A 20,833-nucleotide genomic window follows, 5' to 3' on the forward strand; every position below is an offset into this window, starting at 1 on the left:
CCTGCCTGTTTTTCTTTGAAAGACTTCAAAGAAGGTGCTATAGTTAAAAGGTGTATTTTCCTTAAATAATTAAATGTTAGGTGTTCTTCTCATAAATATTCTAGTCCCTTTATGCTGAGCCTGGCAGTACATAGGAGCATACAACAGGCATCTAACGGGGCAGGTAACAGCCATAACTTCATATTACTTCCACTCATATTAAATTTGTTAGTACTGCACCAAAGGATCACGTTCTCAGTCTGAAATTCTGGTTCTCTTGGTTCGTCTTTTTGGTGCTTTTTAGGAAGTTCCAGAAATGACAGAGTTGCAGCACGTCTGGTTAGTGGTATGGCAATGAACATATACTGCGTTTTCTAACTTCACTTGAAATATCAGGTTATGTGCATTTCAAGATAACAGCTGTGGTATGAGCTCAAAACTGCCTTATACTCTTGAACACAAAATGTAAATAATAATTTCTATTATAAAGGAAAGCTTAGAATGTGAGAGTCAGCTTTGGTAGAACCATTGTATGTCTAATCACATTCCACTCCAAATACCAGCTACGTTTTCATCTCATGATATGTAGGAGTGTACTTACTAAAAATTCCCACCAAGACAAAATGCTCTCATTTGAGAGCAAGAATGGGAGAGAAAATTGTCTGTGTTCTTTATTAATCATATAGCTGAATGAGATTCTGGATTAGTACAGATTTCAGTCCACTGTAAGACTCAGTTCTTCATAGGTTAGAATACAGTGTTCACCTGTGGCTTGAGAAGAGAGATGGATTTAAGCAGGGAGCACCCAAGTTCCCTGTATCACTAGGAAGGGAGCCTGCTGTGGGGAAAAAGGAAAAGATTTCCAGTGTGCCTCCATGTTTCTGTGGTTTTCATTCTCTCTCACAAGCCAGCCACAGTTTTTTGTATGACTCTAGTGAGATCTCTGTTGAGCTCCTGGGCATTAAACTTTCTTGCCACACAGGAGGTGACTAACATCACAGTCTTGGATCCTAGATAGATTCCAGCCCCACCGTAGCCTGAGAAGAAGATGGAAAGAATGCTTTTGTCCCTGTCTTTACTCTGAATATTTTGACTCTTGTAAATAGTATTTTTTTCAAGTTTAATGCATTATCTATAGCAAAAGTATATTGAGCTGTCTGTTTCAGTTGACCAAGTTATGGTATATTGCCTACCTAATCTTAATCAGAAGGTAGTTGATTATTCATTTACTTGATACCATATACTTACAAAGTTCTGTAAACAAATATCTGCCTTATGAAAATGAAATATTTTTTTCATTTTAAGACCCAGGTGCCACTTTGGAGCAATCAACAATATATCATGAATGACACCAGGCACCAGTCTTTGTTCTTTGTCAGTCTGCCAGATCTACAAAATCTCTGTGCCTCTACAGTAACACTGAGTTCTCATATACCAGAAGCTGAGACAAGGAGTACACAGATAAAGATTTGCAGGTAAAGAATTTTGAGGGTTATTATTTTCAGAAGCTTTTGGTGGTTGTTATTGAAATATTTTATTAGCAGTAATAGAATTAAGCTTAATAAAATCAGCAAAATTCTGATCAGCAGCAAACAGTACAAAATTGTTCAAAATTGAAGGGTTATTTTGAGGGGGACTTGCTGGCTGCTGGGGAGAACCCCCACATTTCTATTATGTTTTAAATGTCATCAGCTGAAACTAACAAGGCTGCCTACTCCAAATCAATAAAAAGTTAAAATTAATTTGTGTTCACTTGCAAAGTTGAAATGCTTTCTGTGGGTTGAGACTGAGTGAAAAGAATATTCGGAAAGCGTATGTACACTCCTTAGTGCTCACCAAGTATTATGTCATTCCCTTTAATAGGAAAGGGGAGAAATGAGGAATTCTGCCAAAAGGAAAACTTTTGGAGAGTTCTGTCTGTGTGCCAAAGGCCTTTGTCTTTGTCTTAGACCACTGTGGGTGGGTTGAGAGCAAGTAACTTAAACTTGTCCAATATATTATACTGAACCACTGGGAACAAAGTGAAAGTGGAATGTATTATGTTTGCAGAAGCTGAGGAAAATAAATTTCAGCTGAGAGAATGAAGTACAAAAATAATTTATTTTTTTTTATAGACGGTTATTATTCCTGCATCAAGACATCCTTTCTGCACCTGTTATTGGGACACTAAATCAAATTTCAGTTGTAATGGCGGTCAGTATCGCTGTGTAAATAAGTATATGTAGTTACATACTGTTGCAGATGAGCATAGTGCACCTCACTCAAAAGACAGAAGTAGCAATATATTTTATTGAGGTAAAATATTACTTTGAGAGTGTTCAGTAAGTTTAATGGAATTTAACAAAGTTTTAACAGTGGTTTGAAAAGGTTTAATAAGTTTGATGGCAAGGTTCACCTATAAGGCATGGAAGAAGCATACAAGGGAAAATTAAATAAGAGTAACTCATATAGAGAGCAGAGGTGTAAAGAGTAAAGAGGATCCTTCTGCTGAGTCATGAGGTTCAGAATGGACGCCCTTTCTTTCTAAACTCCTTGTTGGAGCCTAGATGTGACTGGATCCAGTCTTAGTCTTGGACTTGGTCAATGGTTCATGTCTAATGGAATTATCCATATAAAGTTTGTAATATTTGTGTAGCTACATAGATTGGTAATGCTTCATAGTGTTAATTCAGCTGATTTCAGTCACCAAGGTTCTGTTATGGGTAAGGGACCTCTCCGCCTTGAGTAAGGAAGGCTCACTTAATCTCAGGTAAGGAATTTCTAACCTTGAGAAGTGTCCCTGCTCAAGGGGAGAGTCACCTGGTGTGCCGGCCAGCTGCCATTCAGGGAGAGCCCAAATTAAGCCCATCCCAAGTTTAATATTTACAGGGTGAAGTAGTTGGCTGCTACTCAGTAGTATAGACAAGACAGGTGTCTTCAGTTTAGCTCTGATGTCTTGTTCTGTACTTTGGTTATCTTGTAATTTTGGGTTCAAAACAACCTTTCAAAATATATTTCAGGACACCTTCACTCCCTTGCACATGAGCCAGGGGCTTTCCAGCTCACAAGTTCACCCCAAGGACATAAGGCCTGTTGCTTCTTGCTCAGCCTGAGCTAAAGTATGGCTAGGAGTCAAGTGTATCTGTCCCACATACATGCATGCTTCTTTGAGGATCAAGGATAGGTAAAATATCTCATTTAAAGCAAACTTCTATTTTTGTGCATTAGTAATATCAATTACAGCTTATGTCTTCTAATGTTTTGATGAAATGGCCTTTTCAGATAGTGAACCTTTGCGGAACAGAATGGACTCAATTGGTAAGATGCCATCCAATTTACAATGAGAGCAGCCAGGGCATAGTTCTCCAGTTTCGTTTTGGGCGATCTTTTGCTTGCTTGTTAATGTATCTTTCGCTGGAAGTAAGATTACACTATGACAAATCCCTGAACTAATTTTAGTTATCGTTCTTTAAAATACAGGATATGTTGTTTGCTTTATCTATTCCTTAGCATGTTTTTCTTAGGCAAAGTCACTGATGGACCAGAATTTAATTTATCATTTGATAAAACACCCTTTAATTTCAGACACTTGAATTTTTATTTATTTTTTTTATTTTTAGATACCATTTTACAAATCAGGAATATGTCAAGCCTACATAGAGAAACAAGGAGCTACTGTAAGTGCTGAAGGATGTCACAGTTCTTAAGATTGTTATGCTTGTCTGCAGTTCCTGTTGCCAGAGATGAGTATTTTTCATAAGGCATACAATTTGCACTACAGAAGCCAAGTTCCAGGGTAAAAAAGTCTGTCCCATAGACAAAATGTCTCTTACAAATCTGGGTATAGTAAGTATACTTTCTCAGAGTCAAAAGTTTTAAGAAGTTCCTGAGCAATTTCACTAGTTTGCTTTGCTGCAGTGAGATCCTGGTGCTGCTCGGGGCACTGGGGTTTGACCTCAAGGCAATGACAGACTCAGCCTTTGGGCCAAAGACCTGCAGCTCTCTGCTGGTGTCACCCCCTCTGTGCGTGCACTGTAGATTCCACCAGTGGGGATGTTTAGACAGCTGAAATGTCTCCCCAGTCAAGTTCTAGGTTTATCCAGCCTGTACAGGACAATCTCAGAGAAACAAAACAAAAAGAAGAAATGGAACCCACAAACATAACAACCGATACATTTTTAGACCATTATGCCATGTGCTTTATTATCTTCTAGTATGAAAAGTCTGTGGGTTTTATGAATATATATGTGGACACACTGAAATTGCTGAGTCAAAAGGCTGTAATCCAAGCCAGTAGCTCTCGTGACTCATTTGCACAGCCTGTTGGGTGAATTTTTCTTTGTTCCAAGAAGTGTAAATGCGTGTCTGGATTAGTAAGACAAATACTGTTCAAATATGCTTACCTTACAAAACTGCTTTATGGTGATGTGTGTAACTGACCTGTCATGGTTAGATTTTCTAACATCAGCAGATGAGCAGTACAAAGTGTACTTAATCACCATGAGCTGAAGGCAGATCCTTGCAGGATCTCAATAGAAACATCCTCCTGGAGGTATATTAGTTAAGTCTTTTTAACCCACTGTAATTAGTTTCTGTTTCTTGACTAATGCTAACTGTCAACAGAAGGCTATGCAGGACAGGCAAGTAGTACTGCTGGGTGAATAAAGCTACTTTTATCTATTATTTTCTGATTGTAGGGAAATGTCTCTGGTCTTGAGCTTGACAGTAGAGTTAATACATGTAAATTTTGGATGTTGAGCCTATTGTCTGGAAAGAGATGCATATCGAGTGAAGTACTCGATACAGTTCAATTAATCTTTTCCCCAAGTCTATTATTAGCCCTGTGAAAACATTACATGACTTGTAGGGCAGCTTACTTTGATGATGCATGACATCTAAATGTCCACATCAAATATTACACTGACTTCCTCTTGTAACTCAGTAGATGAAAAGTAGAGATGTATAACAAGTACTAGGATTTGGCTCCAAGATCTTTGATTACCTTTGATTAAAATTTGACTGAAGCCTTTAAAAAATCTGTTAAATTATTAATAATGTATTTTTTTCCCCTCACTGATGTTATTAGCTGGAAGCACCACAAACAGTTAGTCCAGCCATTCTCCAGACCTGTCTCTCCTACACACTTACAGCTAGACTTGCACCCAGATGGAACAAGGCTGGTCATCTCTTGGTGCAAGGTATTTGACTCACCAGGTTCAGGGAATCGAGCATTTAGATTCCAGCTCTTTATCGTTGCATTTATTTTCCATTATTTAATTCCCATCGTTATTTCAGTTGTTATATTAAATTATTTCATTCATTTATCCTATGATATTTTTTCTTTGATTGAGTTTTTATTGTTCCATTATCTAAGTTCAATGATTCAAGTTAACAATCTGAATGGACATACCATTCACTTTTTCATCTTCCTCCTCAGCTTTGTCATAGATCAAATAATTATTTCAGCTGAATGCAGCATACCAGATTAAGAATTTCCAAACCAAGTATTGTTGGACAGTAAATGTCTTCTAAAAATTGGCCCTGTTTTTCAGATTCATGCTTTCATCAGTGGCATTTCTGCACATATTTTGCATGCTTTTCTAATACAGAAGTGGTTTTTCTGTCACACCATCTCCATCTACCAAGCTCCGTCTTTTTAGATGGTAGTTCCTTTGCCTGTCGTCTCTCTACCAACTCCTGTGTGGGATAAATGTGAATTACCAAAGTATGGAAAACCAGATATGTTTCAGATACCGTGGTGTGCTCTTAAGTAGAGAAATTGTATAGGTCATACCAAATATACATTGAGAAAAGTGTATATGTTATTGTCTTACTTTCAGCCACAATATCAGTATCTTGTTTTCAGCATCTTCAAAACATATAGCTCTCTGAATAAAATCACCTTGTTCAGGAGTAGCAGGAAGCAGAGGGCTAGATGGTAGCTGATATAAAACTGATTTCAGTGAAAGACATTGACAAACAGCAATGTGGCGCTGGTACATGCAGCTTGTCTAATCACATATGTTGCTAAAGCTGTGCAAAACAGATGATATATGGTAAAATATGTAGTAATACTCTACAGATTTGCTTCTGAACCTAAGAATTTTATTAACTGTTAGTCAATTAAAAATAGTTCTATGTATAAATCCCTTACTGGGAGGAAAAGTTGATGTATAAATTGCTGTCCACTTCAATGCTTTCATAGATCTTTTGGTTTTGATGCAAGATGTTAATGAATCAATGAAAAGTTCATTGATAGAGGGGTTTGTCTCTCCTTAAAAGGAACAAACCTTTCAGCATTCATGACACATAAATGAAACTGTGTGATTTCTTCCTTTTGTTTGCATTATGACATTAGACACATGGTTTAGAAAATAATGTCTATCTATTTTATTTATTAAGGAAAAGATTTTTTGTCTCATTCAGGAAGGCAAAATGCTGTTGGTAAGTACAATGTTCTGTTAATGACAAACTTGTTAGAGTTTTCTTATGTGCTTTCATACTGCCCTGATCTTGCTATTACCAACAGTCTCTTCAGTTTTCGTTGTGAAATAACCTCTGCCAAAATACACTTGATGGCAGATGGTGCTCTGTATGCAATAGTTGCCAGTTCAACTGCACCTTTGATAAATTACCCACAAAAAAGGTAATTTTTCTGCTGTTAATCTACAGCCATAGATTGAAATTTGCATTTAAAAGTTACGATTATTACAATTAAATGCACTTGCCTCAAATTACGAGTCTTGCAACTGATACGAAAGTTCCATAATAATAGATAGGAAAATGAGCTAAAGCAGCTGTCCTGTATGTACTGTGTTTGCTGTTCACATAAGTTGTCACAAAGCTTGCTGCTTAACTATTGCAAAAGTCACAAAATAATATTTTTATTCCAGTATGAAAGTTAAAGTTTACATTTGGAGATACTGGAGCCTAAATGTGTAACAGGGTCGTATGTTGGGGAACATAATGCACCCAGTTCCTGTGCTACAGCTTGCTTAGAGCTGGGTGAATGTTCTGGAGATGTGCCAATAGATGCTTGCCTTGCTCATACAGTCTTTCCTATTGACCACTTTGGGGTGCATAATACTGGGCTAGATGACTCAGTACAGCCAATGGTTATAAGAACTACGTCTGCTTTGAAAATAGGTGTTTGTGTATCAGGTATATCAGTATCAAGCATCCAGTTGCATGGGCAGCCATGAGTTCCTAGGGAGGTGTACTGTACGGATAGTAATTCATAACTTTTTCACAGTTGATTTTAATTTCCATGCTGAGAATGTCTCACAGCATTTTGACTAACAATTACTTTAAATAAGCATTTGGTTTAGCTTTCTATCTAACAGATAAACTGTAGTTCAAAATAGGGCTTGGTGCTTTGTTTTTATTTTAGTTATAGACCTCAGTGTATCAGAGAGACAGCTTTGCATCAGTGTGGAGCCTTGCTCAATTCGGTTGCCACCCCCTCAGGTATAAAACGGTTGTATTTTCTATGACTGTGTTTGTCTCATTAATCTTCATCTTCTTTTCTTTTAGGTGGCTTGTAATTAACAAGATGGGAATAGAAGTGCTTATTTCTAATTGCATTAAGACAGTAATCATATTCATTGCTATCTGCATCTGTTGCATGTGCACAACATCCATATTACATCTATATTGATGCATACTAGCAAGCATTGTAAAGTTGAGATCCTAGACTATTTAAGAGACCTTTCCAAAAATGCTGACAGAATGCAGTAAAGTGTCTTTATGACTCTAGGTTTCCTTCTAGCAGTGTTTTCTAGAAGGCATTCACTGTGTCACTGTAACACATTGACAGTTTTAAGTAGCATCTTAAAAGTGAAGCTATAGGTAAGTTGTCAATGCTATGTTTAAAGTCCCTGTATATAATTATTCTGGAATCTGCTTCTATTTTCAATGCAGCTTCCAAAATACTAGAGCAGCCTGTACTATGCTACTTGTAAGCATAATTAATAAATTGTTTAAGAAATCATGACTGAGGTTAAAAAACTACCATTCTTTGTGACAGCCGTGACACCTTTGTTGAATGTGTCCATACATACAGGGGCATATTTGTCAGGCTTGCTGGTTTCTTCTAAAGTAAGTGTTTCTGTTCCAAACTCTTCTTTCTTAGAATAGAATAGGATTTCTTCTGTGACCTCGTTGGACAGCATAACATTAAAGCTATCTATAGGAATCCAGTTCCAAAGTGACACAAAGCAATGATGGAAGTGATCATGATGTGGCTTCATTGTCAGTTTGATCATAGTAATACATTTCTAAAACAGAAATAGCTAAATTTTCTTGTCAGTGAATAAACACAAACCCTGGTAGACCATAGAGAAACAAAATGTTTCTCTCATCTCAGTGTTTGATTGGCCCCTACTGTCAAATATTTTCACATTGTGAAAATGTGTGATGTTTTTTGACTTCTTACAGGGTGAAACTATATGTCCCATTAATTCTGTTGCTTGGATCTTTGCACTTGATTAGGCAAGGTGGCATATACCGTTAGTAGACTATCAAACATGGGTTTCTGATTTAACTTCTAAAAATGTGCATGGAAGTGAGACAGTTCTTAGTTTGAAAAATATCTTCTGTATTCTTACTTACTAAAACACTGCAAATAAAGTTTAAATCTCACTGATTTAAATAATTTAAACCTTGTACATGCATAACTTCTGGAAGCATAGGCTCTAACATAAGATAGTGTGCAATTTTATAATGGAACTATCTTCTGAAATAATCAGTCTGTGAGAACTGATGAAAGGATATAATTTATAAGCTTCATTGTATTGTGATACATAATTATTTTTGAAAATTTTAATTTTGTGCTGCTGTAGAAATATTTGCAATTTTTTTTTTCTGTTTTAAGCTGGAAGATTTTGATATTTCAACAAACACCTTAAAGCTATTTGACAGCAATGAAAATATAGTTATTCACCAACATTCCATATTAAGTAACTGGTGCTATGTTTTGCCAAGGTAGGAGTCTGTTTACATTTCAACAGAAACAAATATTTCCTCAAATGTTTGCCCTACAAATGGTGAATTTCCCACTAGTGATAAGGATGCTTCTGTTTTATAGTCTTGTTTTACATCTAGGAATCTTTCTTTTTTACTTTTATGGTCTTGATGTTATAGAATATGAGAAAAATTAATCACCGAGTCATAAATTACACATTTAAATTTTTCAGTTGGAGTAATCTTTCTGCTACTTCTGTGATATCCAAAAGCATTAATTTTTCTCAAATACAATTTTAGCAGGAAGTGTCTATTTAAAGAAAAAAACAATTTCAACCTCTGTCACAAAATATCTTTATTTTCACCTATGCTTTTCATAAAAAAAAATGAGAAGCAATGGTATATTTGCTTTTGTTCTACGTTCACTAGTAAGTGAATATTACAAGATGAGAAATTGGATTTGTAGGTGCCAAGCTCTTTTCCACACTTCAGGAAAGTTCTGGCATAAACTTATAAGCTAAAGGTGTTAGTCCTCAAAACATAAAAATAATCCATAAATACTTCCAATGACAAAAATAAGTTTTACATTTTTTCCCCAAAAGTCCATTATGTTTTCAGCTGAGCTTTATGACACCCTTTCCAAGCACCCTTTTTTTACCTATGCACAGCATGAAAATGGGTCAGATCATAAACATCAGCCACATAATTCCTCCAGAATCTCCTTTCCATTCATATAAAGAATTTCAGATGCATTGGAAGAATCTGGTAAGAAACAATATACACTGCTTTCATTTTTCCCTCCCTTTCTTGTACCTATTGAGTTTGTGTTTATAATACACTTCTGCGGTTTGGGTTTTTTTTTTCAAGTATGGATATATTCTTCCAGAGGATATTGAAAAGACCAAAATATACTTCAGTGTTTACTTCAGACCAATAGGGGAAAGGTTCTTTACGTATCCTTTCAGAATATTTTTGTTACATTTCCTCTACTACACTTCTAGCAAAGATCTAAATTTTCATTTTTGAATGTGCCACGTTTTCTTCTTCCATAATTTCACAGAAGTCAGTGGAGAATCGTTTCACTAGATAAATTGGAACAAAATATTGAGTCAAATCTCTTTGTCCTAGTATTGAATAATAGTAAGTTGAATAGAACAGTTTGCTTCACAGCTACGGTAAACATTATAATGCTGCTTTAAATGGAGATGTAAAAGGAAGAGTTAAATTCCTGTTAAAACACAGCCAACAAAGATTTGTGTTAAAGAGAATTTTCCTGCAAGGAAAGACTAGGCTAATGATTACTGACGTTGAGTAATCTTTACTGTGGTAGGTTAGTATGATGTAATCATGTTGAAGTCCTGTAAATTTATAAACTTCAGTTCCTTAAGAAAGTAAGTGCTTTTGTTCAACTTTTTCAAAAAGCTTTAGGCATGTCCATGTTTTTTTTCTCAACAAAGATGATTCATGATTATGGAAATGTAAAGAAACTTGTTATATATCCCTGAATACTTACTCAGGTACCCTTTAAGTTGTATTCGAAGTCAGCCAGTGCAGTATTTCCCTAGAACGGATTCAGAAAGTGTGTTGAACTCTTTTCTTTCTGACATCAAGTGTAATCTTTCACATCTATGTGGATTTCCAGTAAAGATGACAAGTAAAGCACTTTATGCTACAGAGGGACTCTCCAGGGCTCTGGTGCGTGTAAGATTGTTTTATAAACATATTAACGACAGGTATTTTGTTCATGGTACGAATTTATCGTATTCACAAATAAAAGCATAAAATTATGCTTTTCACAATAAACAACAATCAATGATGTAACTTTTAATTAAATGTGTAACTAAATATTATATTGCTATTTGCCATTGTTATATTTTTGTTCACATCACAAATACATAAACAAATTGGACTTAGTGTTAATTAGTTGCTATCAATATTTGCAGTTCTATAGACCTTATTTTACAGTTGGATATCCAGAACTTTCTCACACCTCTTCCATAACAATAATAACAAAAATACCTATTATTATTATTCTTAATTTTGTTTTTGAAAAGATAAACCAAGGAAAATATAAAGTTCTATGAACTTACACATTTAAAAACACTCAAGCTGTAAGATTTACTCCATGGCTGATGATTGAAAGGAGGCAAGCAATTAAAACTCCTGTAATTTGAGGTTGTGACAAAGACTGACTCAAATTTCTTTAGTAGTAGTGTGTGAAATAAGAAATGAAGTAATTAATTCTGAACAAAGAATAGTGACAGAAGTTGCAGAGACTCTAAAATACTATAATCCTCTTTCAGAAAGCAGTTGCTGTTTATGTCTCTTCAGTGATCAAAGCTAAAATGGCTCCTCTTCGTCATCTGCAGTTTTCCTAGACATCCAAACTGTCTTTTGCTCAGAATACAGATGCCCTTAGAAGTCTTAAGAGACCAGGAGCCCTGTCAATCAAACTCTCTGCAGACCCCCTCAAAAGGGGTAGGCATTACCCAGTTGGAAACACTAAAGCAAGATAATGACTGTAATTTAAGTCTTTCCTTCTGAGAAATATGATATTCCAGCATAGTTTATAGACATAGACCTGAGGGGAGAAGAAAACAAATCTTCATTTATAGTGACAACAAACTATTGTTTAGGAATATAGTTCATTCTAGTTTACAATAGGAAAATGTATGGTTATATATTGTGATTTATATTAGGTTGATATCATATAATGATGCATTAGGTGGCACTATCAGACTTTTAAATCCAGTTCATTCAATTTAGCAGCTCTTGTATTGCAGGAAATGAAATCGAAGCATATGAAATTGGCGGGTGAGATGGTTTGTGTGGTATCCCTAACGCAGTCTCCTCTAAGGAAAGAGACTTTGCCTGGAATTTCTTCACCTTGCAGTATGGAAAACAGCCACTGGATGGAGCGTTTGATCAAAGAGCCAGAAAGCCAGACTTCTTCGAGTAGCAGTAAGGGTACAGGAAAGATTAGCATTGAAGCAACAGAGAATTCAATGAGGAATCGGCAAATACCTGGAGTACCAGAGTTACCAGCTATGAAATCTTTAGGAATGCCTGTAAATTCAGCCTTTGAACTTCCCCCCAGAAATGTCAGCAGAGTTATACCAATTTTCAAAGGAAAGTTGATGCAAATGAATGGAAAGACTGCAAACCGAACAGATGGGAAGAAAAGAGGAAGTGCTGAAAGACATTCACCAGTAAAAATCATGAGTGTTTCATCTTCTATGCTGACTGTGCACAAGTCCAGCATAACTCAGGTTTGCAAACCTGTTCAAAATATGCCAGTCAAAAATTCTAATCATAGCAATGTACTTCAAGCTATGAACACGAAAAGATACACAAAACCTCTATTTCAATGGAAAACGAAGTCTGGTGGACAAATGACTAATTCTGATTTTTCTAATAACCCAGCTTCAGGTGAGAATTCAAGTGAAGGCAATTACAAAATGGCAAATTCTCCTTCCTTTCTTAAGAATGTTGGGTTAGTGCTTCAGAAATCAAACATTTGTCTGAGTCTGGATACATCTACATCTCCTATTTCCAGTGCAAGAAGGGGAAAGAAGTTTGCAAGTCAAGATACCATGCAAGTTCTTGAAGAACAACAGCAGTCAAAGAAAGTACATTTGCAGATTTGTAAATTAGACAATGCAATGACAAATTCCAGTTTATCTCGGCAACAAACAAAGAGATCAAATGGAGGAACAGGGTTAAATATTCATGAATCTGTCTTAAATGATACAGCGCATATCGCCAAAAATGAAGAAAATAAAGCAGCATGCTATTCTAAGGACTATGTCACTAAGACAGCCAGTCATCTTTGCAAATCTAACTTTGAACAGGTATGGTAGATAACAGGGCTCATTCTTACTGGTTCTCACAAATTCACTATATTCTAAAACAATGTTAAGCAATAAAGAGCATGACTTTCATCATGTTCTACCATCATTCTCAGTATAGTTTTCTAAAATCTCTACCATATAAGTTGCTGTTTTCAGCCACTGCTGCCTTTTTTCTGAAAGGGAAGATGATTTACTATGTTGTCTGAGATACATACTATTTTTTTATTTGGGACTTTTAGAGTGGGATAATTAATTTTCCTTTCTTTAAGACAGTTTATCAAGATTTTTGTGAGATTAACATGTCTTCATATGAGACCATATTAATGAACAGCTCCTGGAAGGAATCCCAAACCTCATCAATTGTGTAGTGCTGACTGCCGTGTGTGTAGGGCATTGTACTGTTAGACAAACATGGAAGTTTTGCAAATACAAGTTTAATTACAGTTTCACTAAAAGCACAAGTTTCAACATGAAAAATTCCTACTGGGCATAAGGAAAAAAAATCTTCAGAGAGAGAGTGGTTAAGTACTGGCAGAAGTTGCACAGACAGGTTGTTATCCTTTCAGATTCTCAGAACTTGACTGGATGGGGCCTAAAGCAATGTGATCTAACTTTGAAGTTAGTTCTGTTATGAGTAGATGACCAGTAGAGGTACTTTACAACCAAATTTTTCTATGATTCTGCCTGTATTTCCATAAAATAAATGGCAGAGCTGATTTCAGTGCAATCTTTGTGAGGATGACATCCCTCAGATTTGGCACATGGATGAAATGTGCTTATCATGTTTTTCACCTATAGCATGTAATATGGTAGGTTATTTCAACTTTGTGTTAATGAGGGCACCTTTTGAAAAAGTAGGTCATTTTAACAAGTAGAAAAATACTGGGTGGGGTTTTTTTTGCTAATGAAGGTATAAACTTCTATACTTTTAAGATGATTACAGGGAACGAATATCTGACATGCGAAACACTGACCTCAAAACTAACTTCCTCTATCAAGGAGAACAACATGGAAGCATCTGTAAAGAAAGGTTGTGCAAGAAGAAGACAGGTAACAAGCCCCCCCCCCCCACACACACACACATATACACCCCTTAATCCAGTTTATACGGACCTGCATTAAGAGACAAAAAGGAAATTTCAATTTTTTTCATTTTATCATGTTCCAGTTAAGACAGGGAAACCAAGAAATCTTACTGAGCCTGCTCTGAATAAAATTAACCTTAACTAGGATAAAATTAACCTTAACCATTGGTTATGTTACTGTTACTTCAAGCATGCATTTAAAATGTTTGTCTCCTACAAAAAATGCTACTAAAATGAAAACCTTTATTGATGTTACTTAATGTAAATATGTTTCTGAAGCAGATTTTCTGATTCTACAGAAAACTTTTACCCTGCCCAATATAGCTATGGCATTCTCAATGGTAAATTCTCTGTAAAAAAAATCTCTGTAATTGTCTCATCTCAAGTGCTTGAATTCAGCAACATTCTGTAGAAATGCATACCAAAAGGTTAGTTGTAATTCATTCTCAGTTTCTTTATATTCTCTTAATTATTTAATGTATTTAAGTTATTATTATATTACTAGATGGGGTCAGCAGCAACAATTAGATAAGTTCCTAATATAATTTTTTAAAAAATACTTCTTCCTCTGGATGCTTCTGTAATGATAGTACTGTGTACTTTTAAATTCCTCTTCAAAATATTTTTTTATGATTCTTAAATACTGCTTTTACCTACTACTGGATTACACTTCTGTTTCTAAACATCAGTTCTTTAAAACTCAGCTGTATCTTCTACCTTCTTCTCTTGCAACCAGATTCTCTATGTTTTTACTACACAGAAATTAGACCCATTAGCAGGAACAGGTCCCAGGTCTCCCGTGCTCAGTACAATTGTATTTTCTTATGTAGATATATATGTATTATTTCTATTAATAGCCAGCTGAAAATACTGTCCAATAACTCTTCAGAATAAGCCAGGAGGAAAAGTTGCATGCACTTAACTTCCTTTTCACCCAGGTTCCTGTCACAGTCCACTCAGTGGACTCATGATGGTTCGTTTACTATGATTTCAAAGTGCAAAAAAAAATATCAAGGTGACCATGCCAAGGGGTTATGCTTTGATCAAACAGTGCAACTTTATTGTTTGCCTGTAAAGCAGCGTGCAATAGATAAAATGACAGGAAGGGAAGAAAAGGTAAAGTAAAAAAAAAAAAAAAAAGAGGATTATAGCTACCACCACGGGTCCGAGGCATCCCTATGGTCCAGGCAGTGTCCTGACAGTCCTTCCGATTGTCGTGATCCTTGGTGTGGAATATCTTCAAGGTTCAGTTGCTAAGGAGACATCTTTTATGCCAAGCAACGCACCTTGCTCCTCCTCTGGCCCACGGATTGTTGCGTTACCACACATATCTGAAGAGGAATGCCTGAGGTGTGGTTTGCCTTAGAGGCAGGTAGCTTCAGACCAGGAGGTGTCTTTTTGTATTATAGTGATATTATAATGAAGAAAGTTCACCTGAAGTTCAAGATTTTTGGTTTGTTGCTACGACAGTGGTTGTGATCCATCTTCTGGACAGTGGTTATGTGGCCTTTTCGTAGTTGTTCCTTTCAGTCCCAGGTTGCAGCATAGTACTCCTTGTACCATGTGGTTCTCCTTCCCAGGGTCTTTGCGTCTTGGTGTCCATGAGGATCACATTCCATCTCCAAGTCTCTGTTGGCAATGTTGAGACAATATCATTCTCTTTGGACTGACTCTTACAGTTCCCTTGCCTTTTATATTTAATTTCAAGCGTGTCCGTTTGAAGTCTTGTTACCCATGCTTGATCTGAAGTGGCTTTGCCTAGTCACATGTTGCAATATATAAACTTACCTTGTCAACATACTTACTAACTGTTGATTAAGAGTATGTATCCGTAATTCAGATTCCTCCATTTAATTTGCATTTCTTAACAAATTTTCTGTCATCTTTTTGTTTTGTTGTGCTTTTAAAGCCAAATACAAGACAATTCTGTAACTTTTAATGGTAGTTAAAAGAACAGAGTCTGTGCTATCCATGCAGTTCAGAAAGGCCCTGTAGAGCAGCCTCAGGGGCCTGCTGCAGGAACACACTCATACCTTGGAGCTCAGGCTGCAGCAGGGAAGAGTGAAGCTGGTGTGGGAAACACCAGCCCAGCTGCTCTGTGCTGGCCCCATCCAACTGCAGCTGGAAAAGGCCCTTCCACACTGTCTTACTAGCATTACTGGCCTAATATCGCAATGCTACAGCAGGAGAGTCAGGAGTCAGTTTCACAAAGAAAATAAAACCTGCAAAGAAAAATAACTGTGGTTATAAGAGTAACAACCCCAGGGGTCCAAGTACTGAAGGGAGACTTCCACCATAATATGAATTACGTGCTGAAGTCCTTTGCCTGCCACTGGGAATAATTCAGCCACACTAGGGCTTGTGAGCATGGATCTAGCTCTACAGCTTGGGCTGACTGGGCAAGCAGAAAGCTTGTACCCGGTCTGGCAGCAGTGCTGGGATGGGGAAGGTACACTGTCCTATCCTAGTCATGACTCAGAAGTGCCCCGTGTCATTTCGTTCTCTCCAGGCAGGCTGTGAGTAACACAGGTACCAGCCTGAGCCCTGCAAGCTACTTTGGGGAAGTGGCAGGAGTCAGCAAGTTCTCGCTGCCTGCCGGCCACACTGCCAGTGCTGGAGCTGAGTGAGGGAGATGCACAGCTCTAGGGAAGCTTCAGCTGGAGTCTCAGGAATAGGAGAAGGACTTGTCTATTAACTGGGGTAGGGATGGTCTCTCCAATGTTCATTAGTCTGATTCCTCCTCTCTCCAGATTAAAATACAGTAGTGCTGACTGGGGACACTGTTAAACACTTCCCTGAAGAGTAAGCCTTTGTCATTATCTCAAGTTTGGACACCAAAAATTATCAGTTGATTTTGAAAATCTTGGCTGCTGGCATGTAAAAGGATACTTTCAAAATAGCTCTGGTTTTAGTTATTTACCCACTGTACATGTAAACATACTTTAAATTATATTTAGGTTGGAAAATAGAAACTTTTATTAATTCTCATATCATTCAACTAAGCATTTAACTCAGGAACAACTTTTTAGTTGAGCTGTTAGCTTAGTATTTCTGCTTTGTTTCCTTTACGGTTTTTTGCCTTCTTTTTGTTTGCTTTTTTTTGGTGTTTTTTTTTGTTTGGTTTGGTTTGGTTTTTTGTTAACAGAAAGAAGAAGGTTATTCCAAGTTAAAGAAAGCCAAAAGAAGTAAGCCTTCTATTTAGGATGTTCTGGAGTACTGAAAGAAAACTCTAGGTATGCACATTACAAATTTTAAATATTATTCTTTATCAAAATAATATCACTCGTTCTACACTTTTGGATCATGACAATGATATCAGCTGTCTCCAAAGGAATCACTTTACTGAACAAATGGCTTCTACAGCAAAATAATGAGATAACAGAAGCTAATATTCATGGTTTTATTGGACACTAGCAAATAAAGCTTTGCTTTGTGTGTGTGTTTAGCAAGCAACGTTAAATACAAAGGTATCTTGTACTTAGTAAAACAGAATTTGTCTTAAATTTGTATTTTGATTGTCTCTTTTTCTTTCAGACTATTATAAATCTGGGTTTTTTGCTGCTGAGTTTGAATCTGAGCTGAAGTTAAAACCATAAAACATTAGAGTGAAGCTCTATGTATTATTTAATATCATGACATGAAATTGGGTGGCTAAATGCTTTTGTGGTGCTAAGATTAATTCAAAGACAAAATGGTCTGCCACACAAAATGAATAAATTTAGTTTTGTGACCAGATATTGCAACCCACATCATGTGTGGTTGTCGGTAATAGTCTTGCAGGATAGAACAAACTTTTCCTTTGAATATTCCTTTGAATATTAAGGATACGTATAGTATATGAAACCTTCCAGTTTTATTGTCCTAATACCTGTCACAAGTAATCAGTTGTAAAATATGCAGGAAAGAGTAATCTATACAGTTAACTTTTCCAGAGATAAATAGAAGGATATTTATGAAAAAGAAAATATTGATGCAAGCAATATGGTCACACAGACAAAATGGCACAAAAATGTGTGTTATACAAAACAAATAGAAAAACATAGCAATAGAGAAGCAAAATATACACTGTGCATCTTTTAAGCTGGCCTTTGGCTTCAACATAAATAATAGCAAGTAGCCAAATGTGCATTTTATCTCAGAGATGCGCTTTATGTCCTTCCTTTCTTTGCATGGATAAATTTCCTCCAGTGAACATATATTTCACTTGTTTGCTTTCCCTGAAAAAAAGTCTGTTGTATGGATGGAAGCTTTCTATATAGGGCCTTCATACTTCAGTGTTCAGCATATCCTGTTCCTGGGTCAAGCATTTCATTCCTCCTGCTTCAAGCCAGGCCGTTCAGGCATGGTCATTCTTCAGAGGTGATCTTTTTTAGTGATTCAGCATAGATATGTGTAGGTCCAAAGTCTGTGACTTTCACTAGGACCAATGGACAGAAATGGTGTCTCCGAGGATGGTCAGAACTTTACTTTTTTTACTTAAATTAAAAAAAAAAAAATCTATTTTTTTCTTATTTATTAGTTAAATGCCAAAGTATCCAGTTGCTCATGGTAGGCAGTGCTTAAACCCTGGGGAGGGAATAGTGTCTTCCACAAAGTGTTTAAAATATTATTTCGAAGAAACCCATTGGTATGGGTTCTTCATTGGTGTTGATTATTTAAAAAGAAAACGAGAGCTAAAATAATTTCTCCTATTGGATCTGTGCCTACAGTTTTGATTCTGGAAAGCTTTGCTCTTAGTTTCTTTATTACATATTGCTACAGATGCATTTAGAGTGCATGTTTTCATTTGAACACTTGAGAATTACTTGTAAGTTTTCAAATTTACTGTGTAGCAAGATTTATGAGTGAGAAGGTCTTACAATGGAATTCAATGATGTAGTCTACAGGAAGGACTTGGATCCATAATTCATGACAATAAAAACTTTTTTACAATTATCTTGCAAAAAGAGTCAGGTTTTATGACTGATGTGCCAAGTTGCACAGCCTCGTAACTTGTCCAGGAAATCACAGCATAATCCTAATTTTCTTCTGTGTTTTGCTGGTGAAAATAGTGGGTATATTAATAAAGCAACATGAGAGAAGTATTTGACATTTTAGAGAAGTTGAACATTTGATTCTACTACTAAATCATTCTCATTCAATCTGTTTTTACCGATATGTAGACAATCCCTCACTCTCTGGGGAAGGACTTAAGCTTTACTTTGGCATACAAAGAGTAGCTAGATATTAAGCGTGAGTTTAAGATACTCCCCTCCTGCCCCCATATTTAGGGGTCTGGACTACGCTGGATACATTGTTCTTTTTCAAGGCCAGGCAGATTGGGCCAGGGGAGCCTCCAAGGCTGCTGAGGTGCCCAGCCCACGGGGTATGGGCCGAATACCTGTTGCTGGGTGAGCTCTGTAGAACCTGTTGGGTATGTCTACTAGATTTCCATTGAATTTAATAGGAGGTTTGACATCTAACATACATAGACAACTAAATGTAGGTTGCGTACATCTGAAGTTCAAAACCACCTCAAGAGTCAGACCTCAATAGTTGTTCAGTTTACATGAAAGTTTGGATGATTACAGAGTTTTCAGAAGAGATTTATAGATTCTTTTTAAGCTATTTTACATTTGTTTTCAAATTGAAAAGAAAATATCTCCATGCTTAGTCCTTTATTAATGAAAATCATCCTACCGTTTTTAAGGTTAAAAACTACCATGGAAGGGAAGTTTGGCTTCTAAGACCAACCAGAAAAGCAGAGCTTCTGAAGGAGAGTCCATATTGGTACAGAAAGATGTTTTGAAAGAAGGATTTGCATCATTACAAATGCTGGTGCTAGAAAAGATGTATAAAAAATAGCACCACTAAAGTTCTGAAGCCTTTTCCACTCATCTGTAAAACTCTTCCTTTTGCTCTGCTCCTGTGTTGTCATATGATACTGACCTTTGGTTTTAGTTGCTGAATTTCATTTAGCAAATGAGAAGCTACAAATTAATCACATATAGTAATAATAGTGTTATTTTACATGAAAGTAAATGCTGCCATTACTGTAAGGATATTGAATGAAGACAAGATGAAGGCAGGGGTTACACAAAAATGGAATGCAGTGAAAATTCTCAGCAGTTTTGTATGTAAGAGCTAGAGATCTATTGGACTATTTGTCCTAAAGGTGGATTATGCCAAGTCAACATTTATTAATTTCTTTTCTCATTAGAAGGAGATAGTACAGAAATTTCAACAAAGCCATCTTTCAAATGCTTTCTTGATGTGAAATATTAGACTAAAATAATAACTTTTAAGATATCCTGTAAATATAATAGCTTGAGCTGGTTTTATGAAGAAACAGTTTTAACCTAAATTTGAAAATATTTGCATGGAAATTGTATGTAGTGAAAATATTTGGATTTTCATTGAAAAAAGATTCTGAAAATGTTTAGTCTTTCAATGAAAATGCAATTTCTTTTATGATGGGAGAAAATTAATTCCCTAATCAAATCTAGTAGCAGAAATACCCTTTGGACTTTGTACATTAGTAGGTTGTTGGCACCTAAATACTTGAGACATACTCAAAAACTAGGTGCTATCATAATAATATTGCTATTATTCTATCCATCTTTCATTGCTGCAGGATTTTTCCAGGTTAGTGGTAATCTAATTTACTGCATGGTTAACCATTTAAATATGCGAAATAATAGTTTCTGAAGATTCTCGCTCTTACTTTCTTGTAGAGTTAAGAACATGGTTTGGCTACCTGATCTCAGTTAAGAAGGTGTGAATAGACTTCTGCAATCAAAGTTCCTTCTTCCAGCACCACAACTGATTGTAATATTTTGAGGGCTTTAAATTTAAAACCCTAAGCCTAAGAGGAAGGATAAGCTGTGCATAGTACCATAGATTTATCAAAGAGAGAATTATTTCTTGTTCTGTATAAAAATGCAAATATTTAACTTGAATGTCCTAAATCTAAACTTTGCAAACAGGATGCAAATACAA

General features: G+C 36.2%; 1 protein-coding gene across 1 annotated transcript; it reads left to right on the forward strand.

Annotated features, from left to right (window-relative positions):
- Nucleotides 1–1,298: 1,298 nt before the first annotated feature.
- Nucleotides 1,299–20,611, forward strand: C3H18orf63 (chromosome 3 C18orf63 homolog). Its single transcript, XM_037379231.1, has 14 exons — nucleotides 1,299–1,454; nucleotides 2,094–2,172; nucleotides 3,579–3,635; nucleotides 5,045–5,156; nucleotides 6,361–6,402; nucleotides 7,349–7,425; nucleotides 8,831–8,940; nucleotides 9,588–9,684; nucleotides 9,787–9,872; nucleotides 10,437–10,614; nucleotides 11,703–12,770; nucleotides 13,704–13,820; nucleotides 17,001–17,088; nucleotides 20,569–20,611. Exons 1-13 carry the CDS (start codon nucleotides 1,321–1,323, stop codon nucleotides 17,055–17,057), a joined length of 2,214 nt encoding a protein of 737 aa, XP_037235128.1. The 5' UTR covers nucleotides 1,299–1,320; the 3' UTR covers nucleotides 17,058–17,088; nucleotides 20,569–20,611.
- Nucleotides 20,612–20,833: the final 222 nt, after the last annotated feature.

Source organism: Falco rusticolus, chromosome 3 (assembly GCF_015220075.1).
Source record: "Falco rusticolus isolate bFalRus1 chromosome 3, bFalRus1.pri, whole genome shotgun sequence".
In the NCBI taxonomy this organism is placed as follows: Eukaryota; Metazoa; Chordata; class Aves; order Falconiformes; family Falconidae; genus Falco; species Falco rusticolus.